Source organism: Hippocampus zosterae, chromosome 1 (genome assembly GCF_025434085.1).
Source record: "Hippocampus zosterae strain Florida chromosome 1, ASM2543408v3, whole genome shotgun sequence".
NCBI classification, from domain to species: Eukaryota; Metazoa; Chordata; class Actinopteri; order Syngnathiformes; family Syngnathidae; genus Hippocampus; species Hippocampus zosterae.
Window position 1 is genome coordinate 12,718,413 of NC_067451.1, and position 26,603 is coordinate 12,745,015.

At 41.8% G+C, this 26,603-nt stretch overlaps 2 protein-coding genes across 4 annotated transcripts; one reads left to right on the plus strand and one right to left on the minus strand.

Annotated features, from left to right (window-relative positions):
• Positions 1 to 955: 955 nt before the first annotated feature.
• hmmr (hyaluronan-mediated motility receptor (RHAMM)) lies at positions 956 to 11,550 on the plus strand. Of its 3 annotated transcripts, none has more exons than XM_052057626.1 (21): positions 956 to 1,104; positions 1,593 to 1,691; positions 1,783 to 1,853; positions 1,957 to 2,034; positions 2,158 to 2,346; positions 3,166 to 3,252; positions 3,404 to 3,515; positions 3,599 to 3,664; positions 5,516 to 5,589; positions 5,659 to 5,729; positions 5,815 to 5,989; positions 6,062 to 6,173; positions 6,266 to 6,402; positions 6,524 to 6,738; positions 8,831 to 8,905; positions 8,987 to 9,133; positions 9,213 to 9,908; positions 9,985 to 10,057; positions 10,259 to 10,435; positions 10,988 to 11,150; positions 11,245 to 11,550. In XM_052057626.1, the coding sequence occupies exons 1-21, from the start codon at positions 1,059 to 1,061 to the stop codon at positions 11,268 to 11,270; spliced, it is 2,889 nt and encodes a 962-aa protein (XP_051913586.1). In that variant the 5' UTR covers positions 956 to 1,058; the 3' UTR covers positions 11,271 to 11,550. The 3 variants fall into 3 exon arrangements, with proteins under 3 accessions (XP_051913586.1, XP_051913594.1, XP_051913605.1); XM_052057634.1 differs by having other exon boundaries at positions 6,065 to 6,173; XM_052057645.1 differs by lacking the exon at positions 956 to 1,104 and having other exon boundaries at positions 1,593 to 1,687.
• LOC127596206 (insulin-like) lies at positions 11,513 to 16,855 on the minus strand. The gene is made up of 2 exons (XM_052058449.1): positions 16,213 to 16,855; positions 11,513 to 11,940 (listed from the first exon to the last, which is right to left on the minus strand). The coding sequence occupies exons 1-2, from the start codon at positions 16,433 to 16,435 to the stop codon at positions 11,795 to 11,797; spliced, it is 369 nt and encodes a 122-aa protein (XP_051914409.1). The 5' UTR covers positions 16,436 to 16,855; the 3' UTR covers positions 11,513 to 11,794.
• Between the last annotated feature and the right edge of the window lie 9,748 nt (positions 16,856 to 26,603).

Consider the following 26,603-nt stretch of genomic DNA (forward strand, 5'->3'; position numbering starts at 1 on the left):
GAAATGAAGAAAAACATGTTATTAATTGAGCATTTCTTGAAAATAGTCAGTATTGCTGATTGTTAGATTTTTGCTTTAGCAATGCTGTCAAAATATAATAAATTAGCCCTTATTTTTTCACAAGAAGGATAACAGATTACGTACTTACTTAACAACCCCTTCTTGCGATCTTTTTCTGCTTACATTTTCATTAAGAAATGTTCTTTTGTAACTATCTTTTTATTATATTTATTCAACTTTGATCTATTCTTCATTTACAGGTTAATCTAGTAAAAATAAAGTATGTATCTTTGTGAAACTTAAGCATGGAAGTGTAATTTATTGTTATTGGCGGCTCCATTTGTGACATGAGGCTTTGTTTATGTAATTGTACAAGTGACCTGTGTTTTGAAGCACTGGAAATGGGGGGGGGATTATCAAATGGACAACAATGGCCCTGCATAGAATGAGAAATTACGTTGTTTTTCCTTGAAATAAAACATCTTGAGCTGAAAAGTGGTGTCATGCTTAATTTTATTTGAGCATTGTGTATCTGCTAAAGGTATTTTGAATGTGAAGAGATTCAGTCTGATCAATTTAAAACAGTAAATTTGGTCTTGTGCTCGCCATTACTGAAGGCGTCATGTTATGCGCCATTATTATGAATTGCTAGTATCCAATAAAAAGGAAGTACAACTTTAGCTACAACTGGGGCTGCTGGAAATGGTGAGTGTGATATTTTTTGTTGTTGTCACCGGTTTGCACAAGATGCATCATTTTGGTGAAGAATATTGCATTTGATTGGTGTGTTACTGTATTTAAAAATCTTTATTGAACAAGTCAGGATACCATTCTCAGTAAACAGAAAACAAAAGGTGTGTTACTGTATTTTATTAAACGTAAACGGTTGCGTGACGTCAACAGTCAGCCGACGTTCATTGGTCACACATACGGAAATGCGTATATGACGTTTTTTTTTTAAATTTCAGCGCTGAAACTCCAGTAGCTGTTTGCTGCTGTCCTCGGGAGCTGCGCATTTTGGGCATTAGGGAAAAATAATCAAAATCTTGGGAATCGAAATGTCTTTCGCAAGAGCTCCTTTGAAAAGGTTCAACGAACCTGTTGGTAAGTAAAATCGAGCGGTGTTTTTTTTTTACGTTGCGGCTTTGCAGCAGACTCGTCCTCGCATTACGCACGCAGCGTTGGGTTTATTTCAAAATTGTAGGACAATTTAGATAGCACCCTTTGGAAGAATTTGGCTGTTATTATATGTTTCATGTTGTTGAAGTAAAACAAGAAATAAACCACACACAATGGTTATTTTTGTCGCAACCGGTAACTTGAGTTTTGCCGTGAATCGCGCGTGAACTGCAAGTACAAATCCTGTAGCGGTGGAAGTGTACCAGCTTGTGGCATACTAGGTATACCTGTAACAGTCGTGTCCATGTTGATTCTTTATTCCATCGCGTCACAAGTTCAAATACCGTTCTGTACCTTTTCATTTTTTTCTCGAATTTTGAAATTACTCCTATACAAAAAAGTACAATCACACGATAACTCTCGATCACTACCAAAGAAGTGTTGTAAATTCGGAAAATCTTATTTTACCTAAGGTTGCGCCCCTGCACCGGGAATCTATGACATCAAACCTGAAGAACTGAAGGGGCCTGCATCCTTTGAGAAATCGGATCGGTTCAAAGATGCAAAGGCGGGTTGGTAACATGTTAATCAGACAGACATATTACGAGACTGACCTCATGAAATCATGTGTTACGTAGTTGTTTTCTTCATTTGTGTGTTCAGTGCCCCCATCATCACCTTCCAGAAGTACACCAATGTCTCCAGTCAGAAGAACACTATCAGTTGATGGAATGGTAAATTACAGTTGACATTACAATATTGTTATGTTATAAAGTATATAACTTCGATTAATTTGGGACCATACAATTTCCTTGCCATTTTAAATGTATCTTACAGGTTGAGGCGTCAAGTACTAAAAAGAGAGAACATTCCATGACCTTGGAAATGAAACAACATCGATTATTGGAGAAAGAGGTGCACCTTTTTAAAACTAAATTTGTGCAATGCTACAACAACCAGAATTCAGAACCAGAAACTGCTATCAAAGTAATAGACTTATATGGTGCAATATTGATTTTTGTTTTTCCCTCCTTGTAGATCCGCTTATTGGTCCAGCAGAGAGGGGAACAGGATCGACAGTTGTTCTCCCTTCAGGAGGACTTTAAAAAAGTGGAGGCCAAGTTGTTGGCAGCAGTCAGGGAGAAGACCGGTCTCACTGCTAACATCACCACCCTGGAAAGACAGAAAGCTGAACTCAAGAAAGTCAATGAATTCTTAAAAAACAAGGTTTGTTATACAGTATTCTTCCTTTTGTGTGTGTCTTTGTTTAAAATCAGATACAATTCCTGACCTGTTTTACCAACCACTGCTTGTTGCATATAAAGTTGTTGTTCCAGTAAAGTATAGGGGTGTTCACAGGGCACACATTTGCTCCGGCGCTGCACCGATGTATTTTGTTGCGATGTATTTTGCACCGCAGCAAATTGTGTGGAGCGTTCACACGTACAAAGCCGCTGAGCGTGACACCATCGGCACAGCGTCGGTGCAGCCCCACTTGCGTTCACACGGCAGTTTCTGCAGCGGTGCAAAACGACAGAAAACAAATGAGATGTCGTGTTGGTTCTTTTTAAAATGTACTGTATATACACAACTCAAGCGACTACTGGACAAGCACGTCCTTCTCCTTCTAGGTCTCCGTGCCTTCTGCTCGCGAGTGACCGCCCCCGAAAGCGTAAATCAACGATGACTCCAATGACACTCAAAAAAGCAAAAATGTAATGCGCCAAACAGGAAATCAGGAGAGGAAATCACAAAATAAATTATATGGGGTATATCATATGAAACTACGGAATACCAATTGAGATGACTATATATCAGGAAATAGGGTCATACTGTACCGCTCTCAAAATGTTGGTCGCACGAGTGCTACCAGCGTCAAAGTTAGCATAGAGCCCTGACATTTATTTAAAGAAATTACATTTTTTCTATCTAATGAAATAAACATTGTTTCACCTGGCAAAATAAGCATGCTATTTGTATTCTGGAGCTAGCTGAAGTTTTCAATATATTTTACAGCTCAATTAGTGTGTGTGTGTTTTCTCCCAGGTTTCAGCTGACACAACAAAAAAGAGGATCAATTCACTTACAATGGAACTAATGGAAGCCAGGAACAAATTGGACGGCAAAAACAAGGTATGCATTTGATGCACCCACTGCCCTCATTACAACAGTTTTTATTCTTTTTTCTATAAACACAGTAAAATATTACATGTGATAAGCTGATGATCATAGTTTCATTAGTGAGCCAATTATTCAGTTGTATACTGAATATGTCTGAGTGCAGGAGCTCAGTGTTCTACAGCTCAGCTCCGAAGGTCACCTCAAGGTGCTCGAAACAGATCTCGGAGCGAGTAAGGACACTATCAAAGCATTAACAGACAGGAATAGAGACTTGGGTAAGGATGAACAGCAACCGATCCCCTTGTTTTGTACTCAAATGCTGGGTATGTTAATTCAACGTTAACGTTGTCTTTCACAGAGGACCTCCATCAAGTGATGAAAAAACAAAATGAGGAGTTGCAACAACAGAATGACAGGTTATATGGTGAGTTGATCCCCAATCTAATGTAGTGAAGGGCAATGTTTATAAGGCAGTGGGGAGGCCAGCCATGGTGATACTGCTTGGAGACAGTGCCACTGAAGGGATGACAGGAGACAGAGCAGGAAGTGGCAGAGATGAGTTTAGGTTTTTTTTTAGCAGTAACCAAGTTGAAAATCAGATGGCATTTTTGCAATTTGCTGCAGGAATTTCAATACAGTAGAGTGGCGTATTGTCTCAATTTTATATAAGTAACTACCGTAAATTCCGGGAGACAGACCGCACCTGATTACGAGCCGCATGCTCAGATTTATCAAGAAAAATCAATTTTGTAATTGTATGTGCCGCACCGTGCTATAAACCACTGGCCAATGAGTAGACAGGGGTTTGCTACTGCATCCCTGCCGCCGCGTGGCGCCTCCGGGTGAGGTGGCTGACGCGGTCCCCCGGTGAGCCCCTGCAGAAAAAAACCCGCAAAATTTCTTAAGGTTAAAATAATTCTCCATATTTTTATGAGCATGATAAATGCATTTGCACAACGACATTATGCTGAAACACATAATAAGAGGCCAGACAATGAGAGATCTTGATGTGCATTTGCGTAATTACGAGGAGAAATACTGCAGCCCACTAGGCTTTAAACAGAATAATGCAAATGCAAAAATGGGAAATGACATATGAAATTATTTCTGCAGTCAGCCGCTTAAAGATGATCATCGTTGGCAGCTTTAGGCCCGATGCTGCGCGGCTCAAAACACAGGTAAAATGTGTTATCTCGTGGCCGCTTGTTTTCAGTATGACGGAGGAGTCACCTATTTTAATTACAGTCCGAGTGAGAGACAAATCAAATGTCAGAGGGTCTTTGTCCATATTTATTATTTCATCTGGGCTGATGGAATTCTCCACTATCTTTGTGTGAATGTGTGGAACGAAGCAAGTTTGTCCTCGTAATTGGGAGGGAGCTGCTGACACAATGTCGTGCATGCCCAAATAGACGACGGCCCATCTTTAAAAGCTTTGGTTGTCTTTTTACACTGGCTCAGTTCTTCTTTCCGGAACCTCCACCTTCGCACCATCGACTCGCCTTTGCCAAGATTACGGGCAGCAGCTCAATTTCCTTCTTTAACTGATCGCTGTAAATTTCCCCAGTGTGGGACAAATAAAGGATATCTTAAATCTTAGTTTAAAAACTGCATCATATGCTTTTCATCTGGTATTCTCCATGTTGATCAGGGTTAGGAGAAAGACTGAAATAAGGAAGTTATGATTTCCGGTCATCATACAATTTCATTGGACCCATGTGTACTACTCATTCATTTTATCGGTCCACGTTTTTCCGCGATGGAAACAAAAATTAAAAAGCCGCTTCCTACTACACGCCACAGTGTTGAAAGTGTGTAAAAAAAAAAAGTAGCGGGTTGTGATCCGCACTTTACGGTATACATTTTTTGCCCATAGAATAATCCCTTTCCTATTTATTTCCTTCATTTGCAAATATGTTTTAGTTTGGCATAATTACACTGCAATAACGGAACAGTTTTGTTACCACTTGCTTTGTACAGAATTGCCTTTCTTTCTATTAATACAGTAAATCCAGTTTTGGGTTGAAAATGAATGCCCAGTGAAGTCATGGCCGTCAGTTATACGCGGATGTTTGCTATTTGTGAGCCGGTCCGGTCCGTAACCCCTGCGAATAGCCAGGGTTGAGTGCATATTTTGTTAAATGAATGCCTTTAAAAACAAATGAAAACTGAGCTCTATTGCACATGCATTTTTAATCAAGCTCATTTCATGGACCACATTTAATTGAACAGACCTCTTGCCCCGCTTGCAATATTATTATTATTATTTTTCCAGCTGAGATACGGGAGCTACAAATGGAAATCAAAGTTGTTCAGGGATATCTCGATGCATCCAACGATCAGAATCAGGTGGGCATGAAAGTGAAAATTTGCAATCGGATCCATCGCAGGCATTCATTCGCAGATTCACTTTCGTAGGATCTTCGCTTAAAGCTTAAAGAGGCCACACAGCAAGTCATCGTCTGTAACTCTGAGCTGCAGAACATGAAGTGAGTAAATGTATAATAGTTCCCTCGAAGGGTGTCAGATTCTAATTCAAGAAAAGACCACAGATATCTGTTGCATGTTCTGCAGACACCTCGAGCAGGAGCTGGAGCATTGTCGCGCAAAGCTTGAGAGCACTGAAGTTGCTCTGAGGCAAAAAGAGGAGGACGTCCTGAAATATGAGCACGAGATGCAGGCCTCAAAGGAGGCTTTATCAGAAGTGGAGAGGAAGTTGAAGGAAGAGCTTAAGGCCTCCCAAAATACAGTGAGTGACTTGGAGACACACTTGAACTTCATCAACCAACAAATAAAGGACTCTCAAGCAGCGGTTGGTCAGCAGGAGGCCGAACTTGGAATGCTACGGGAGGTACTCCAAAGGACTGAGAGGAAGATGCTTGAAGATGTGGCACATCTTGAACAGAAGTGTCTGCTTTCGGCAGAGGAGAAACGTACGTATGCTCACCCACCAATATCAATCATAAACAACCACAACAAAATTCAGCAGTGTTGTTCATGTTGTTGTTGCTTTTCGAAATTCAAGAGGAAGGCTTCAGGAAACTGGAGGAGTTGACCACAGAGCTCAAACTGCTTAAGGACACAAACCAAGATGAGAAAGACAGACGGATTCAGCTCCAGCACGAGCATGCTTCTCTCGTTGAGGAGCTGGCAAAAGAAAGGGTCAGTCGCTGGATTTGCTTGCATGGAATTTCCTTACCATTTTTGAAATTCCTTCCCTGTTTTAGTGATGTGATGAAGGCATTTCTTAAAGCCCATTCTTTTTCTGTTTGAACGCGCCCAGGCTCTGGTAGACTCTCTTACTGTGCTCCTGGAGCAAGAGAGGCAGGAGTCAGAGGAGCACCGGAGTAAGCTGAATGAGGAGCTGGAGGAGGTGCTGGGAGAGCTGGCTCTCATGGAGGAACAGGCGCAAAGACGATTTGAAGCGAGGGATCAGGGTCAGGAGGAAATCAATGCGTTGGAGAGACAACTCAGTGAAAACAGGGAACTTTTTGAGCGGTGAGTTGCATCAAATCTAAATGGACGCTCAGTACCGTGGAGCGTTCCGAGTTACCTGCCATTGTTTATTTGTGAAAGTTGTGAGACCAAATTTGAAGTATGGGTGAGCTTCATACATCCTGCCACTAAATGACAGCAGCGAATGGTACAGGGTCCGTCCAGCATCCTATAATTTGAGCCAGAGCAGTGTCCTGCATTCAGTCTTTTTGAGTAATGGTCCTGTCGGGCGAGTGTGTATGAGGCGAGTATGTAACATATTGATTGGACTGTTATGGTGTGGTCAACTACTTGGGCCTGACTCGTATGGACTTCCTTGAGGCTGATGCCGATTCTCATATTTCACCCCACCACCCCCCAAAAAAATAAATAAATACCAATAACAGATTAATCAGGCGATTAATTTTTAAAAACATGTTTTTCATTGTATCTGTCTTAAAAAGTCAAAATGAGATGTTTCACATACATCATGTGTCCCTCTCAGTTACAGTATAATTCATTCATTCATCTTCCGAGCCGCTTGATCCTCACTAGGGTCGCGGGGGGTGCTGGAGCCTATCCCAGCTGTCTTCGGGCAGTAGGCGGGGGACACCCTGAATTGGTTGCCAGCCAATCACAGGGCACACGGAGACGAACAACCATCCAAGCTCACACTCACACCTAGGGGCAATTTAGAGTGTTCAATCAGCCTGCCATGCATGATTTTGGAATGTGGGAGGAAACCGGAGCACCCGGAGAAAACCCACACAGGCCCGGGGAGAACATGCAAACTCCACACAGGGAGGCCGGAGCTGGAATCGAACTGCACTGTGAAGCCGACGTGCTAACCACTGGGCTAGCGGGCTGCGTTACAGTATATTCATTCATTCATTCATCATCCGAACCACTTGATCCTCACTAGGGTCGCGGGGGGTGCTGGAGCCTATCCCAGCCGTCTTCGGGCAGTAGGCGGGGGACACCCTGAATCGGTTGCCAGCCAATCGCAGGGCACACAGAGACGAACAACCATCCACGCCCACACTCACACCTGAAGACAATTTAGAGCGTCCAATCAGCCTGCCATGCATGTTTTTGGAATGTGGGGGGAAATCGGAGCACCCGGAGAAAACCCACACAGGCCCGGGGAGAACATGCTAACTCCACACAGGGAGGCCAGAGCTGGAATCGAACCCGGTACCTCTGCACTGTGAAGCCGACGTGCTAACCACTGGACTACCGGGCCGCCCCGTTACAGTATAAGTATGTGTTATATGTGCAATGTCAATTGACTACATTTCAACTCAACCTGGGTGTAAATACCAGGAATTCAAATACCATGACATCGTCCACCACTTCAAGATGAGCAGCACATCTGTTACACGGGATAAATAACAGCGTCCCACAGGCTGGCCCATCCTTTCATTCTCCTAATCTCCTTAATGAAGACAAATGCTCGGGAAATATTCCGGACAACGTGTCGCTCTACACACCACGAAAAGCAAAGTGATGAGGAACAGAATGAGCATTTTCATCCATGATTGTAAATAAAAAATGCATTGTGTTATTTTATCTAAGTAACAATACCTCTTCTCAGTTATCGAAACAACCATTTGAAGGTCACCTATTTAATACCATCTAATAGATTTCTTTTGTTTAGGACTGGGCGCCATGGCTGTAGATGTGTCACGATATAAATATTTCATATTGGTCTATCGATCACCAAAATAAGAAAAACAATTCATAGCATGCTACCCCAAAACGGCATCGTTCATTGCACTTCTTCATTGGTTCAGTGGCTTCCTCAGGTCGGCAAAACACACTTTTGTGCTCAATATTTCCTCTTATGTGCTTGGAAATGCGGTGTAAATCTAATGATACACTGCAAACACTTTCTCAATCCCGCAGAATGCCTGGCAGTGCGGGGTTGCGGTTTTCCTCCTAATTTTTCTTTTCTTTTTTTTTCTTTTACATTTTGTCAAATGTATTTTCTGTTGATATTGATCTTGCTTTATCATGACACATATTGATATTGATTGATCGCCCAGCCCCGAGTTTGTTTGTACCCAAGCGAGTTGCTCATGAACCCTTGAGTAATCCTAGTCTATCCTTTGCGCAGCAACCTGTCATTGTTGAAAGAGGAGCATTCGACCGCCAGGAGAGAACTGGAAGAGATGTCGACAGAGCTTCAATGGTGAGTTGTCAAACATGTTCTTGTTGCTGTTGTGTTACATAGCAATATTTTGAGAGTTTATGGTTCTTTTGTCCGGTGAAGCACGAAAGAGGCTCTGAGGGCCTCCGAGGAGAGCTATAAAATACTGGGAGAGGAGATTAACAGATTGACCCAGCAAATGCAAGAGGAGATGGACCAAGCGATTCAACAAAAAGATGAGGAGCACCAAATGAGACAGAAGAATTCACGGTTTGCCTCTTAAATCGTATGACTTTAACTAATGAAGTCTTCCTTTTTTTCTTCATTTTAATCTCTTGTCTTGCTCTAGAGTTTTGCAGGAGGTGCAAGATCGCCTTGCTCAAAAAGTTCAGGAGATGCAGGCCTTGGAGGCCAGCCATGCTGTGAGAGTATCTCACTTAGAGCAGGAGATACAGCGCCAGACACAAGACAAGGAAGAAGCATTGAGGCAAATTGAAGAGCACAAAGTTGCTGAGCTTCACCACCAGGAACAACTGGCTAAGAAACAGCTTGGGGAAGTCCGCCAGGAAAAGGTGAAACTAATGGAACAACTTTTACAAGAAAAAGAGGAGAAAATTCAATATCAAGCCGAGCTCGAGGTGAAAAAGGCAGTACTGGAAGCTGAAACAGAAGCCCACCAACAGCTCAGGTCAGAGGTTCACAGACTACAGACTGAGCTCAATAGATTAAGTGAGGAAAGAAGTCAACTCGTGACACAAATTGAACTCTCAGAGCAATCATTGATGACGGCAAATACAGAGAAAAGGCAGCTTCAGGATCGCTTGGATGAAATTCAGCTAGAGTGTGTGAACCTTCAGGCACAAACGGCCCTCACAGAGGAAAAGGTGGAGGGTCTGCTGTGCAAAATGGAATACCAACAACAAGAGCGGCACGCTCTGGAGCACCAGGTCATGGTGCTGACTCAGGAGAAGGTCACGCTGCAGTGGGAAATGGATGAGCAGAGACAGAAACTCCAAAATCAAATCATTGAAGCACAGGAAAAGAGGTGAGTAGTTTTTTTTTTAATGAATGGATGAATTTATTTACACCTTGCAAAAAAATATTTTAATTTTATTTCACAGCTCTTCAAGTTCTGAGGCAGAACAATGGAGGTCACAGTATGAGGATCTGTTTGCTAAGGTTCAACCCTTTGAGGTTTGTCTCTTCCAAGCAGTTTAAGCAGACATGACGAAATACACTGGATTAATGTTGTAATTGTAATTGTTGTGTAGACGCGACAATCCAACAAAGCAGTGGTGCATTTAATGAATAAAAAGTTGGCAACACACTCCCAAATAATGAGACTTTTGATTTCATTATACCCCTTTAAAATATTATTTTTTGTGGCACCTCTAGGAGCAGCTGAATTACTTTGCTGCTGAGCGAAATGCACTCCTCAATGAAAATGGAGCAAACCAGGAAGAAATAAACAAGCTGTCAGATGCCTATGCTCACCTGCTGGGTCACCAGAACCAGAAGCAGAAGATTAAGCATGTGATGAAGCTAAAAGATGAAAATTTTAACCTGAAACAGGTAGCGCAACTGGGATGCGGTATTCTAACACATCACTAGGCTTATTTTCCTGTCAGTGTGTAACTAATATGAACGTGAATAACTGTATTGTGCTTTTCAAAACAAGTTACAACATGCTGGACATTCCACGATAAAACAAACAACAAACAAAACAACTGTGCGCATTGGATGGCGTTTTCTTTTTTTTTTGATATTTTGCTGGTGTAGCGCAAATAGAAGAGGCATTTGCACCCTCGTGGGATGGGACTCAGCCGACTCACGGCCAATCCAAGCAACTCCCCTCATTCCCTTTAAAATCAGGGCGGTCACAGTGCTTGACGTTGTGGAAGCAAAAATTGACTCGCGGAGGTGCATGAGATTGTCATGTGCAAAGAGGGTTTAGTCAGGTGTGATGTGGCTAAATGAAGCGATCTGGAAATGACCCCTTTCACACATTGCAATCTGACTAGTTGGTGTTCATACAATGACTTGTATGACCTTTGAGTTTTCTTTCTTGCTCTTGTCCTCTCTCTCTGTCTCATTGTGTGTGTGTGTGTGTGTGTGTCTTTGTAGGAGGTGCTGAAGCTTCGCTCCCAGTTGAGTCGTCAGAAAAGTGATCTGAATCACCTCAAATCAAAGCTCCCCGCTGAATCTCAGCGCAGGTTTGATCCCAGTAAAGCATTCCAACACAATAAGGAGAACAGGCACACTGAGACTGCAGTAGCTCTGAAAGAAGGTTAGCAGCCATTGCTTCATCTTCTCCTACATTCACAGAGTTAAGATGGGAAATTGATCAAATAATTGTTTATTTGTTTTTTTTTCTGTTGTAGAAAATCACACAGCGAGATTCAACTAGACAAGAACAGCAATGATTGAGCTTCTTTCTTTGGGCATCATTCTCAACTTTTTTAACATTCCAAACGTGTTAAAATGTCAGGTTAGAGGGTGTGTGTTAACAAGAAATGTTCAAAACGTATGTCTGAGAAATGATAAACAAATGGTTCCTTCCATAAGACGTCTGATGAGCATTTTAAAAATGATATTTTTACTCTGTAGGTAAGCTGGGAGTTTAGTCTGCGGTATTGGGATGCACATAATTCTTTCTTTCTTGTAAATAAAGCCAGATTTCAACATTGGCCGTGCCTGTGTCTGGCCAGCAGAGAGCACTGTCGTATCGCAGTCATAGGTTGAAATGATAGAAACTCATGTTTCTGCAACATCCCGTCATTTCCCAACAAAAGTCACATCTTTGCACAGAAGAGCCTCGGGTTATGGGTTATGGAGCTTTATTTACTGTCATTCAAACACAGCCAGTACATCACCGAACATGGACTTCAGGGACCTTTTCTCACAGGTGGCTCTGTATGTGGAGTCAGCGGCTCAGTCGCAGTAGCCTTCCAGGTGGTAAATGCTGCACGGCTTATAACAGCATTGCTCCACGATGCCTCTCTTCACCTTGGAATCATCGCCTCCAGAAAATTTCCTCCACTGCCACTTCTCTTGTCTGGCCTTTTTCGACAGGGACCCTTAGAGATGAGAGATTTTCCAAAACCAAGTTAAGTCCGTCTGCTGTGTGAACCTCAAATTTCTCTCTTTGAGCATCTGGACTCATCACACTTTAATGGAGCTTTAATGGCTTGGCTAGGTAATCTGATCATTCCAATCTATTTAGTCTTGTTAGGCCCTCTTTGAGGGGGATACGGTGGAGCCACAATAGTTTCTATCAAAGCAGCCACGTCTAAACTTCAAAACATCACAGTCTTGTCTAGGTCTAAAAAAATGTTTTGTGAATAAGTTAATGAGGATCTCTCAATGCATTCTTCGGGGATGGCAATATCCCGCGGATACGCGGAAATCCGCCGTTTTATTTCTTAAATTTAACATTTTTTTGTCAATCGTCTAAATCCGTTGAGAACATTTTAGAGGGGGTTAGGCACTAAGGGTGTGGAAAATAATCGATATTAATCGATACATCGATGCGCACGTCCGCGATCCGAGTGCATCGGCTCATTAACTGGGTACGACGCGATTGACGGGTGAAATCGCGATTCATCACGATGCATTGATGGGTATCGGTGAAATCGCGATTCATCACGATGCATTGATGGGTATCGGTAAAATCCGATTCAATCGCCGTTTTCTTCATGTTAAACGTCACATATCTGCCCTTTCTTAGGCGCAATGAATGCACCATCATTGCTTTGCGTTTTGTGTTGAATACGGACGGTAGCCGTGCGTCACAAACAGTCCAGTCCACAACGAGCGAAACATTATGGAAGTTAGCGCACGCAGCAGCAAGGAAACTACTATAATTAATGCAGCCGCAACATTCAAATCTTATGTTTGGAAATACTACGGCTTCGAAAAGAAAGACGGAAAGCTTGATAAAACCTCCGTAATTTGCAAGGAATGTCGCACTAAGAAGCCATACAACGGCAGCACCACAAATATGCAGACCCACTTAAACCGATGGCACCAGATCACCGACAAGTTTCCCTCCCGCTTCCCCGCCCAGTTACTCGTCGGACACCGGAGAAACTCTTGGTAAACCAGGTAAGGATCAGAAAAAAATTGCCTCTTATTTTGGGAGTCGCCTTGCAACTCACTGTGACCGCGCAATGGCTATAACTAAGGCCACTGCTTATTTCATATGCAAAGACCTCCAGCCTTAGCGTGGTGGACAACGAGGGTTTCAGACAGCTTGTGCACGTTTTGGAACCCAGGTATAAAATACCAGACAGGTCTGTGTTCACTTACAAACATATTCCCGATGTGTACAACAAAGTGAGAAGTGAGATTACTGTGTCGCTGAACAGTGCGCAAAGAGTTGCACTTACAGTGGATGGGTGGACATCTTGCGCTATAGATTCATATATATATATATATATTTCATATAAGACACTCAGTGAGAGTCTGTTTGTGTTTACACTATAGCAACAGCTGTGAGTCTCAGGTGCCAAATTGTTTACATTTTCTTTGCACAAAACCCAATTGTGAAAGGGCTTAAATAAGTTGTTTTACAAGTTCTACTCTTTAAAGGAATAAAGTGGTATCCTTTTTGTAATACCATACTGAATTCCATCTTTTTAAAAGCTTTTTTTCTTTGCTTATTTGCATCATGTTTAATTGCACAATATCGCAACAAATTGCATTGTATCGTATCGGATCGCATTGATTTGAACTTAATGTGTATCGAATTGTATCGCATCGTGACGACGGTGAAACGTATCGCATCGTATCGCCAGAAAATTCCATGTATCGTTTAAGTATCGCATCGCTGGCAGTGGATCGTGATGTGTATCGAATCGTCCTCAGTGCTGAGATTCACATCCCTAATAGGCACCTTATCGTCGGGTTTTCACGAGCTCTCCCGATCAGTCTTTCCATCTTCCGTTTTTAAATAGCCCTGCGATTGGACGTGTGTGATGTTTTACTTGTTGTGATTGGTTGCCCCATCCAGGCCACGCCCCTTTCCGCTTTTTTTCATCACTAGCCATTGCCATCCCCTGATTCTTCTAATATCGTGTGAGGTCCCTTTACTTGACCTTAATTGACTGTTTGCTAACATTCGACTGCAGAGCTTAAGTACTCAGCCAGCCCAACTATTACTGCCTGTCATCACTTCAACATTCGGTTAATATTTTGAAATGCTATCTATAGTCACTAAAGGCTCTTGAAAGGAAAAAGAAAAAGTTCAAGCTTCAGTGAACAAGAGGAACTACTTTGCTGTTGTGTAAAGCTTCGAGTAAGCAGTGTCAACACAGGGTGCTAAGCACTCACCTGAGTCACCCTGAATAAAAGTTAAAGAAGGAGAAAATACAACAAACATCCATCCATCCAACTCTTTCTGATCCACTTATCCTCACAGGGTAAGCCTATCCCAGCTGTTTTCGGGCAGTAGGTGGGGGACATCCCCAACAAAAAATGTACATCTATTTTTAGATAAAAGTTATAGTTACTGTGCAGTTAATGAGTCAAATCGTGTATTTATCATTGTTGTCTTATATGTCTGGTTTGAGTGCAAAAACGTTTCTCCATTGACTTGTTAAAATTTAGACTAGCGTAGGAGGCTACTATGCAATGCAGAGGATATTGTCAAAGTAGGGTGTTGAACTCTGGAAGGCATTTGTTGACTTTGTTAAATTTTGTCATCTTTATATACTGTATACAGGAAATATTCTCTAGTACGGACTCATGTTTGCGCTGTCCAATTTGTCCTGATAACAGAAATTCCTCATTTGGGAAATGAGCAAGGTACATGTCCTTTCTGAACCTGCAAGTATGTTGACAAAATGCACATGTAACAACACAATCAATAAAATACAAAAATATACTGTCCAAAAACTGCAATACAGGTGTATCCCCAAAAAATCGCAACAGTAAAATACGTACAGTATTTTAATGTTTATTTATTTCCGTCTTGGGGAAAAAAATGTGTATTTTGAATTGTTTTGTTGGATGCATTATTTGGTTTATGACAATGTTTGCCTGCATGTCATACAGTTTTCTTGCTAGTTGCAAGTAACTGTCCCGTTGATCACCGATGTCTGGTAATTCTTGTGCATACTGAAGGATTTTTGTTGCCATTTGCATTGCTTCCTTGCTGGATGGTGGCTTGTCATTAGGAGTTGAATCGATGCCTTGTTTTCTAAAGTTTCGTAGATTTGCGTCCTTCCGACTCCAAGTGTCTGCTGGATCTTTTTAACTTTGTGTCCAGCCTCGCTCAAACGGATTCATTTCACTCTCTCCGTTCCAGTTGTTACAGTTCTTCTACGTTTCGATGCGATGATCTACACGACATAAGTGAATAAAGTTAAAATCTTTCGCAATTTCACTAAAACGCACGCCAATAAAAAGTCGCTTACACGTCTTAGTTTCGAATCTGATGAATGAAAACAGCGAAGCGAACACGTTTCTTCGTTCAAGTGGATGCTGGCTTTAAGCTAAGGCCGCGTTCTCCAGGATTTAAGTGAATAAAGTTAAAATCATTCACAATTACAGTAAAACACACGGCAATAACAACTCACACGTCATCATTTAGAATCTGATGATCGAAAAAACGCAAAGTGAAAACATGTTTCAGTGATGTCTTTTCCATCGCATTGGGTGGGTGTTGCGTGTATTTAAGCTCCCGCGGCATTACACCTCCATCCGGGTTACGGCTAGTGGAATTTCCGGTAACACGTAATATCGTAGTCAAAATGTTCATGCATAGGTTTTTATTACGGATGAAGGATATTCCTTTCCATAGAATTCCGGCGATGGGAATATTTACTGTCACTATATATATATATATATATATATATATATATATATATATATATATATATATATATATATGAGTGGTCCTCACTGAAGATGTTAAATGCACACCAGATTGTATGCAACTGTGCATTTGCTTACAAAGCATATCACTTTTTTCATGAGTAAACAAATAAATACTGATATATACATATATGAACACATTAAGTTCATATATGTGTGGCACATGTACAGTACGTGTCTGAGCTCAACTGAACTGAGAAAGGAATGAATCACTTCATGAAGTAACTCCATTGATGGTACGTTCACTCATGAAAAAAGTGATATGCTTTGTAAGCAAATGCACAGTTGCATACAATCTGGTGTGCATTTAACATCTTCAGTGAGGACCACTCATGTGCACCCATGGCCAGAGAAATGGATGCATGGTAGATACAAGCCCTCCAAGAGGCTTCTGCAGAAGGATTCTCTCCTAATCACCAGATAGACAATCCACACTCATGACTTCCGATGAGGATGATTTTACATGGCCTTACTGAGCAAGTGCTCCAGCTCCCTCTTGTGAAGTCGTCTCGGACTGTGGAAAAAGCCCCTCTCTCCACATACAAAGTACAGGGCGTCCACAAGGTGGGAGCCACAGAGGTGGTGGGTAGGCATGGGGCCAACCCATGGAGTTGGGAGCACCAGCAGAAACAGGATTGACAACGTCCATGATGCCTTGGCCATAGAATGGAGACCTGAAGAAAAAAAAATCAGCATATGTATGGTCTTTATAAGATAACCCCTGTGTTTCCATTTGTCACCTCCATTCACAATAAATACACATTTTACACGTATGAAAATTGGGACATCAAGAGAAAATGAAAGTCATGTTCTTCCACTTACACCCTTTTCACGCTGCACCTGGCAGATTCATTGTTTGTGAAAGCACAGCGAAACTGTGTTGCGGAGGCTTGCAACGCTTGGGGTGAGCGCTGCAAAAACTGTAATTGGTATATGTTTTGATTAGGTCAGCACATGTCTACTACTGCGACTTGTCTTCATGCCAGTGATATACAGTAAAAAGTTCACTGCTGAATGTGCAAATTTTAAATTTCACTTTTGTTATTTGGAACAGTACACATATTGTTGACACTGCCAGTTGTATATTATTATTATTACTATTACATTACTATGAAATGTAATACTACACTATTTACATGCTCTTTAATTTGATGCTTAAAGTAAGGGCAGGGCAGTGGAATGTGACATTTTAAAGAGCAGTATACCAAAAAATTGCATTCGTATGCTCAAGTCAGCGCACACACACTTACACACAGGAATGTGTGCGCGTGTTTAGCATGTCCAACTTGCTACACATTCATCTTATCCTGGTATGAACCTTGCAGACGGGTCGACCGGTTCAGGATTAGTGCCTCTTACAAGAGGTGATCTAAACTGTGAACCTGCTCTCATATAGAAAAAGGTCAAGACACGTGAGACAACAGAGTGCACACGACAATCCGAGTCACATTTCCACCACTGTCTTTATTTTGTTTTTATTGCATTCTTTTAATTTAAATCTCAGACAACATCAAATACAATATCACTTTGATTCTCAGCGTTCACCTGCATACTTGCCAATACTAGGGATGGTCTGATCCGGATTTTAAACTGACAATCACGATCATCCATGAATCTGATCGGCCAATACTGATCACGTGGATCAGGTGTAAAATCTAGAATTTTGGAACTACAACTACGCCTTTTTCTCAACAAATAATTAGTTGACTTCTTTTTTCATTTCATTGATTTTAAAAACATTTAATTTACCGTAAATGCAAATATTTGTCTTTTTTTTAAACAATCCATTCTCACATTGCTCTTAATTTAATTTTCGCAAAGCCCATTAAAAAAATAAGGAAAACTCCTGTGTTCGTACATGATAATTGTACACTCTCTCAGTGCATCTTCAAGGTCAACTCCTACCTTAGTGCTTTGCAGATCTTTCCGTCGGTGCAGAATTGCTATTAGTGTCATTAATTAAATCACATTTGTTATTAAGACTCCAGGTTTGAAGTTCAGCTTCTGTTTCAAGGTTAGCAGTTATTTGGAATCTACACAGAGCCTTTGTGGAGGTCTTACAACGTTCTGGCGCTGATTGGCTTGGAAATGAATCATTTTAACAGTAATTTTTAACAATGAACCAGCGCCAGACATTACGACGTTGGCAATGAGCTTTATCTGGCCCGCCACTCCTCCATCCCTGCTGGCTGGATGCCAGGCTCTTGGCACAGTGGACCGGCTGAATTATAGATTTGCCTGTGCTGCTCATTACTTTCATCCTGATTATTATACATGGACATTTTCAAAGTTGAGATCTTGAGGGAATACAGAAAAAACAAAGCCACGCTTACCTGTGTTTGCGACCTCAGTGTACTGGAGCAGCTGGTAGTTGCAGATGAATGGGGAGCAGACCTACTGGGTTGTACAGTACAGAGAAGAGCATCTCCACTTGGCTCCACTTCCAAGACATACAGTACAGTACCTCCTCACATGCACCTGTTCTTTGTCAGCTTCTGTGTGACACTCTGGTCCCGTTATTAACACCGTGACCTGTAGTTTACGCTGATCTGCTCTTGAGTACCTCTAAGTCATTTACTCTGCATGGCTCTGCAGATCACAGTTCAGATCAAGTTGAAGAGTGAGACAGCCTGAATGACAAGAGTTCCCCCGCGTGACAGACAAACACCATATGTCACATACTGATCGCGTTGGGTAATAGATTAACAGATTTCTAGACTGGGTCGTGACAACTACTGGTAATACATAGAGTAGTTATCCGCAAGAAAAAAGACACACCAGGTTCAGCACCTAGAGATTCATGATGTAAGCAGCAGATTCATTGTTCCCTTTTTATGCAATTATGTGAGATACATAACTTACGTGCATATACATACATTCACAGGGTTGGGAGGTTTACTTTAAAAATGTATTCTGATACAGTCACTAATTACCTGTTAAAGATGTAATTGGTAAAATAATCAAAGGTGGTTCAATGTGCTATGGAGGGAGATTTAACAAAAGTGTGTGGAGGAGATTTCTGGTTTGCTTGTTTTTTTTTTGTCCATTCATCCAAAAAAACAGCAAACTCGTGCATGCATATATTTATGGGCCTTGTGTCACTGAGGCAAATCCTTGCTGGAATAGGAAAGGGACTGCTCCATATGGAGTCTCAAATATCACATCGTAAAAAACATAAAGTACGAATTTGTGCACACGCAGTAACTATTATGTATGCACGAGGAACTACTTTGTGGGCACGAACTTCTACTTTGTGTGCATGGACTAATATATTGTGTGCACAAAATAGTTGTGCACACAAAGTCATCGTGGCTCCCTGCGGGTAACTTGAATGAGAAAATCGAAAGTATCTTCATTCAAAGTTGAAAGGTCGAAGGAAAGCAACACAATCAACAGGGATAGCATTACAGTATACCATTTTTTTAGACTTGTGATGAGTCACAAGGACATCATGAAAAGCTTGGCAATGCAAGGAGTTATTATCACAGAAAGACGTTTGAATAGACTGATGAGAGTTGTTTTAGCGGCAGAGGTACGACTTATATGCATGGATCAATTTTATTACTCAGCAAATGCAACCCTTTGGGATGGCTGATGGTTACCAGGGGATGTATATAAAATCAAAACTTTTTTGTCGCGATATCAGTACGTTATTGTTGGTATAAAATGAACATACAATAATTTCTAGGCCTTTGAAGGCACTGATTAGGTCAATGAGAAGCAAGTCTGTGAAGATTTTTATGACCCACTGATTCAATAAGGAATCAGAGCTACTTCATGGGCATGTTGTAACTATTTTGTGCGCACAAAGTAATAGTTTGTGCACACACCGGCGTAAATAGTGTGAAAGTAAAAGTAGTTTGTGCACACAAATTAGTCGTTCATACACACAAAGTAGAATTTTTAATTTAATAGTTTTTTCCCAAACGTCATGTCTGAGACTGGCGGTCAAGTAGGCCAGCGGTTCACGCGCCGATCTCACAGTGCAGAGGTATCGGGTTTAATTCCAGCTCCAGCCTCCCTGTGCAGAGTTGGCATGTTCCCCCTGGGCCTGCGTGGGTTTTCTCCGGGTACTCCGGTTTCCTCCCACATTCCAAAAATACAGTATGCATGGCAGGCTGATTGGACACTTCAAAATTGTCCCTAGGTGTGAGTGTGAGTGTATATGGTTGTTCGTCTGTGTGTGCCCTGCGATTGGCTGGCAACCGGTTCGGAGTGTCCCCCACCTACTGCCCAAAGACAGCTGGGATAGGCTCCAGCACCTCCCGCGACCCTTGTGAGAATAAGCAGATCGGAAAATGGATGGATGGATGTCTGGGACTGTATACCTCCAGACTGTTTCCACAAGAGTGAAATTTACCCTGTCTGGTCTTGAGTGGGCAGCATGGGATTGGTTCTCACTCAGAGATGGTGTGAATGTGGGTGTGAAATTTCATTCATCTGTATAAATGCCCTGCGACTGACTGGCGACCAATTCAGGGTGTAGTGATGTTCAAAACTTTGTCAGTTGGGAGTTCTGTCTTTAGCCAGTGATGCTGTTGCAACATGCTGTTGCTTCAGTGTCAATAATGACCGATTATCATCGGCAGTATCAATCAGTTAAAGCAACCGTGGATCAAAATGTGCAGTATGTCTGAGAACCATTTGGTCAAATCCAACACCTCACCATTTGCAGAAGCACTACACTACACTTTGCGTCTATAAAAGTAGTTCATTACGTGGTATCTGTCTGCAGTCATGTGTAGCAGCTGTTTTCTTTAATTTCAGAGTGCCTTTCTGAGGGTGGGCCAGATTTAGATGAGAGGTCATGCGTAATATAATTTTATATCAAAGGATGACTCAGTCGTCGAGTACACTGCTGGGAACAATCACTTCTATCTATCTTTTAATTTGAGCATTTCTACCTGCTGTGGTTGTAATATGCGCCATAAAACAAAATCTGCATTTGCATATCAGAAGATAAGATGCCAGTCATTAAAAAGTGGACAATATCAATGATTAACTGACAATGGAATATCATTATTTTATGTCCTCGTTCATTTGAGGTATCCTCGGTGTGTGAAACCCAAATTTTGATGTTGTTTTTGTCATGCAGTATTAACTACAAAAGTGGTTCTTTCAGATTTAAGACAGTCGGTATACAGGCAGACCTTTATTTGGAAAACTGAAGCGTGTCTGCTACTTGAAGCTCCTTGGGTACAGTTTTGAGACATCTGGGAAACAAAACCGAACCAAAAATGTCCTGACTGCACTCATGATGAAAGCATAGTTTTTGTAGAGTAATTTAAAAAGTTTAATCCGTTAGACCCCACAGGAAACTGGAGGAAAAACTTTTCAAAAAGTTTTTGATTGCCTTTCAGGATGTGTTAAAGTGAACAATATCAATCCATCCACATTCTCTGTATTGCTTATCCTTACAACGTTTGGAGATATGTTGGAGCCGGGCACATGCCTGATGAACAACCATTCACACGTGCACACCGGTAGACCATTTTGACTGTTCAACTAATCTACCATGCATATTTTGGGAATTTGAGAAGAAACTGGAGTAGCTGGAGCAAGCCGGAGCAAGCCACGCAGGCAGGGGGACATGCAGACTCTACACAGGAAGGCCAGTGCCCGGATTAAAACCCACAACCTCTGGACTTTGATACGGTTGTGCTAACCAGTTGTTTACCGCACCGCCCAAGTGAACAGCAACTTAAAAACAATTCAAGGGACTTGCATGATTGTCTCTCACATCATAGTACCAATACATGAGCATCATATAGCACGTCTGTGCAATTGTGGACTTAACCCTTTGATGCACAGTGTAGCCTTATAACACGATAAACTATCCACTGTAGTGGCCGCTGTCTCTGAAAGGGTTAATGACAAATTTGATATTTTACTGGTCATCAAAGTTTGACCAAACGAGTTTCAATGACCGAGTGATAAGAGCTTTATGATGTCTTAATCTTTTTTAACATTTCACAGCTGTGAAGTCAACCTTCTCTCTTTTTTTTATTTGATGACACACAACAAAGGAATAAATCGGCATTTCCTGTAGTTTTGAGAAAACGATGATAACCACTTTGCATAAAGGACCATTATAGTATTTTTATTTCTTTTTTGCTTGCTCAAGTCTGCTTGATACACAGGTTGAATTTGGATGAGTAAATTCATTCAGTACCAGCCAATTCTAAACCAAGCCTGAAAAGACGTTTAAAAAAGTCTTTGGGGGCGAATGAGTTAATTACGAATTATGGTCATATCAATGTGTAATAGAAAGGCACAAGTTCATAGCACAACGGACTTTGTGGAATCGAACGCACAGTGTGCGTCGTTACAAGCCACACAAGTAAAGAATGGAAGCGGAGCTCAACCGGCAGATCGGCGCAACGTCTGCAATGATGCGGACTGTGTATCCGTCTGCCGTTGCGAAGAGTGTGAGTGTTGTCAAAGCCAATCAGAATCCAGCATGTCTTATTCAGTAATGGAAGACAAGCTGATCATTTGTGGGCAGCATGAGCTTTTCCATACGTCCCGTAACGCATAATGAGATTGTAGAAGGATCAGGCATTGTAAATGGTCAGTCTTGGTGTGTCTGGTGAGTATATATATGTACAGTACGTGATTTGATGACAGCTGTTGGTTGCAATTTAGTGTGAACCAAGTTTGACATTGCACAGCGCACAATCGCCGACCACAGTTGATGCCAGCCCACTGATTGTCTGATTTGACTCATGAGTTTCTGTCAGAGGGAATGAAAGACAAATGTAAGGACCCCCGCCACGCCTTTTTGACAGCGCACTCATCATACAAAATCTATGCCAATGTGAAGGAGGAAGAAAACAGCTAATGCTTAGCAAGTCTTCTCTCGAAGAAATAAGTGGCCTAGGGTCGCCAAAACCAAACGAAAATGACAAAAATCAAAGACATGACTCGGGAGCGCATAACCAAGGCAGCCACTCAGGCTGGCACCACCTTGGTTCTTGTAATTTGCTAAATTGTTTAAATAGTTCAACTGAGAATATACAGTCTTCTGGTCATTAGTGTTCGTATAATATTGCGAGCATTAAAAATAAAAGGACTGACTGGGTGAAGGTTCCCCAATAACTTTTCAGGAGTTTATGAGAGTTCCCTTTCAGTTACAAAGCAGCAACTGTTGCTAAAGTCGTCCAATTTTGTTCACAGAATGAAGAAACATGGCTCTTCCATTATTTCCTCCTCCAACAGGTAAAGCTCCTCCTCCTTTCTGGTATATGTGGCGCTAGCGAGAGAAAATGAACAACAGCAATCAACACGAGGCAGTACAGTACTTTGCATCACGTCCAGTGTGAACGAATCATAACGCCATGAGAACCGCAATTAAGAGTACATAATAACTTTGTTCTGTTTTGTCTGTCTCCCCCCTGCCCCCACAAAAAAAGACACTTGAGCTGATTGACTACTACTTGTCCAAAATAAAGCAAAGCACTTTGTACATGATGACAAGCAGATTCTTCTAATGGCCATCACACGAGACTAGTTTGATGACCAACAGTAGAAGGAAAGTAGGCGTGTGAAATTCTCACCGCTACATTTTCGTTCATGTGGCACAATGGCAAAAGTAAAAGCTTTTGGGGAAAGCACTATGGCATTGCACTTTAAGAGGGTGTTAAATGTAGAACCAGGAAAGGTCAAACTCTGCCTCGCTTTGAAGCTGTTTCCTCGGGGGAGAGAGCAGCGGAGCATCGCGAGCTGTGAACAACAGCTGCATCCTCCTTGCCCCAGTCAGAGCGGCGGCTTCAAACACGCACATCAAAAAGGTGCGTTTTCTCCCTCAGACGGCCCTAGAACACGAGGCAGAGGCAAAGTTGGCCAGAAAGTCGGATGGGTCCCTGAGGTGGGAGTTGCATAACTTGTCTTCTGTTCTTGTGCATTTAAAGGGAGTGAAGAGTTCAGCTGTATGAGATGTTTTAATCAGCTTTTACAGTGCTTCTTTATTTTGCCATAATTATCCATGACACTCTGAAAAGACTTTGAACACGAAAAAAAAAATCACTGACGTGGCACCCAACAGAAATGGCTTGGATCGTGACTTTTTTTAAATTTATATTGGAGTGATTGAACCATAAGAAGGCAGAAGTAATTAGAGATTTCAGCTCTAAGAACTGGATCGGCTCCATAAAGATTCAACCTCAATCAATGTCATTAAAATAACTTCAAATCCAAAACCGGGCAAAAAATGAGGAACTTGTGTTAAAAGGCAAGGGCAAAGAGTTTTAGATTCTGGCAGCTCCAGTGTCCGGTCTTATGCAAACATTGTCCTATACATGTGTGGGCATAGAGGCAAAAAGACAGCTTGGATGCGTCCGTCTGTTCCAGACACTGCCCTTTGTGTGAGTCATGGCCTGCTGGCTTCTATCCATGACAGAACGTCACAAAGTTTCACAAAGCACCTGTGTGTGTGTCTGTGTGTGATTGTGAATGAGTGGGAGCGGGCTGCCAAGGCTTTGTGCTCACCTGTCTTGCCAGTGACGCTCACTAATGCAGCACTAACCTCTGCCATGACTCACTTTGTACACAACCTCTGACAGGACCCTTGCAGTGCACACACGCACATGCACATGCACATGCACACACTCACACATGCACACGCACGCTCACACAACTAGCATTAATGAACAGCATGAAACTAATGAAATGATATTTTTCAAAAGAAACCGTGCACACAAACCGGGTGACATGTTACAGATAAGAATTTGACAGGTTAGGTCGACAAGCAGAGCTCGGAGGGAGCACACTTTGACAGCTGAGAAAATGACTACATGCTAAAAAGGTGAGCAGCTCCTCAGAGGAAGGAGGGACATGAGTGAATGACAGAGGCAAGGTGAATTAAGGCCTGAAAATAGGACCGCTGCATCACAACAAAAAGGAGCAGATGAAGCTTCGGTTTTGGAGCCCTGTTTTCGACTTTCTCTTTGACTTTATGTTCTGTCTTGTTGGTGTTTTGTGATTGTGCCTCCAACTGAACTTTTTTTCCTGTGATACCCTTTGCCTCGGACCATGAAGGACATGCACCACACTGTCATTTGAGGGAAATCTCAACCTATCTCGACCTTCCCCTGATGAAAGTACGCACAAAAGCTAGCCCCCACCATCCTCCCCCCTCCTTCATACATTCCCTTGATTCACCGTCTTCATTGTTTGTCTTGTGACCTGTTGTAACTGTCATATGCTTGTGCAGGAGTTTTTTTGCCTAATTCAAATTATCCTCAAAATGAGGGTAGTTCGAGCGTGTTTTTTTTTCTCCCCCTCTCCCTCCCCGGTGGTTTCTTTCTGACTTCCGGATTTTGGCTGCCGCTGCTCAACCCGTATTGTTTTGTGTTTGTTGTTATTGTAAAGTGTCCTTGGGTGTCTTGAAAGGCGCATATAAATAAAATATATTATTATTATTATAAATGTTTTGTTTCATTTCGGCCACCATGAAGGTTATCTTTTCACCAGTAAAGACTTGTCTGCCCATCTTGGAATTTATGATGGATATCGTCCCAGGATCCATGCCATCCATCCAGCCATCCATCTGAACCGCTTATCTTCTGGACCCTATTGCAACTGTCTTCAGGCAGGGTACACCCTGGATTGGGTGTCAGCCAATCTCAGGGCACACATAGATGAAGAACCTTTCACACTCACAGTCTCACCGATAAACTTCTCCAAAGTTTCAATTACCCTACCGAACATGAAGGTTTTTGGGAATTTGGGAGGAAACCGGAGTACCCAGAGAAAAGCCACGAAGACGCAACATTTTCGAACAAGGATGAATGGATGTCTACACTGTGCTTCTAATCTGACAAATTCTATTTTATGTGAATACGACATGCAACTTACAATTAAACACATTCAGCCATTTACAACTCTATTGAATATCATCAGACCAGATCGTGATTTGCTGTGCATTTTATTCAGCTGGTTCTGGAGAAATAGTGAATCTTCAAACTTGACCTCGTTTTTACTATAGGCTTCTTTTTATGGTTGTGCCTTATTGATTTGAAAGGTTGGACAAATGTTTTGACCTTAGTGGAGTTTTACACTCGCTGTCTGCTCTTGTCGTGGTTTGTACCACTCCGATATTGAAATAGGAGATTGTGATTCACTGTTCATTTTACAAAACGAGAATGAAGGAATAGTGTCTAGGGAGCTCTGTAGCCCTTTGTTCTTTCATATCTGAAATTAATTCCTTCACTAAATCCAACTTAAAATTTCAAGGGCAACGCTGCATCCTGAAATTATAAATTTAAAGAGAAGACTCATAGTCACGTAAGTGTTTTCCGTTAAGCTTAATCCAATTTATCATCGCTGTGCCTCTGCACAAACTGGTTTGTACTCCCCTGAACAACAAAGTGTTTGTGACGCTTTATCAGGAGCAGTGTTAAGCAATAATGTCTGGAGATGCTTTTTGGAACCCGTTGAAGCAAATGAAAGGAGACCTCTATTCTTTCTTTGACTTTCCTTGAAGTTACTGCCTCAAAAGAAAAAAAGAAGCAGGTGTTGACTAAAAAAGAGGAACAGATGTTTTTGAAACAATCAAGCTCGGACTTGATCTAACAATCTAACACTACATGGAACAAAACTATTTTATCCACTGAAAACATAATGGAATGACAGAAAAGGTGGGATTGTAATTTGCTCAGAATGCAAACATTTTTTTAGGGTGGTGGGGGGGGGGGGTACTAATATTCCAAGATGAAGATAGGGAAAATTCAGAGTTGATCTGGAGTCTACCATCTGTCACGTTGTACCCGAAGCGACAGAATAAATGCTTCGAGTACAACAAAATAACTGAAGTGGATCCCCGAAAAAGCAGACACAGAAAGATGTTTGTCAGAAAACAAAGGAG

Excerpts from the sequence above, each read along its gene's own strand:
- hmmr (XM_052057626.1), top strand. The coding sequence starts at position 1,059 with ATGTCTTTCGCAAGAGCTCCTTTGAAAAGGTTCAACGAACCTGTTG. Across the intron at positions 5,990-6,061 it reads TTAAGGCCTCCCAAAATACA|CAGGAGGCCGAACTTGGAAT; the intron begins GTGAGTGACTTG and ends GCGGTTGGTCAG. Across the intron at positions 9,134-9,212 it reads ATGAGACAGAAGAATTCACG|AGTTTTGCAGGAGGTGCAAG; the intron begins GTTTGCCTCTTA and ends GTCTTGCTCTAG.
- LOC127596206 (XM_052058449.1), bottom strand. The coding sequence starts at position 16,435 with ATGCTGATTTTTTTTTCTTCAGGTCTCCATTCTATGGCCAAGGCATCA. Across the intron at positions 11,941-16,212 it reads GGAGCTGGAGCACTTGCTCA|GGTCCCTGTCGAAAAAGGCC; the intron begins GTAAGGCCATGT and ends CTCATCTCTAAG.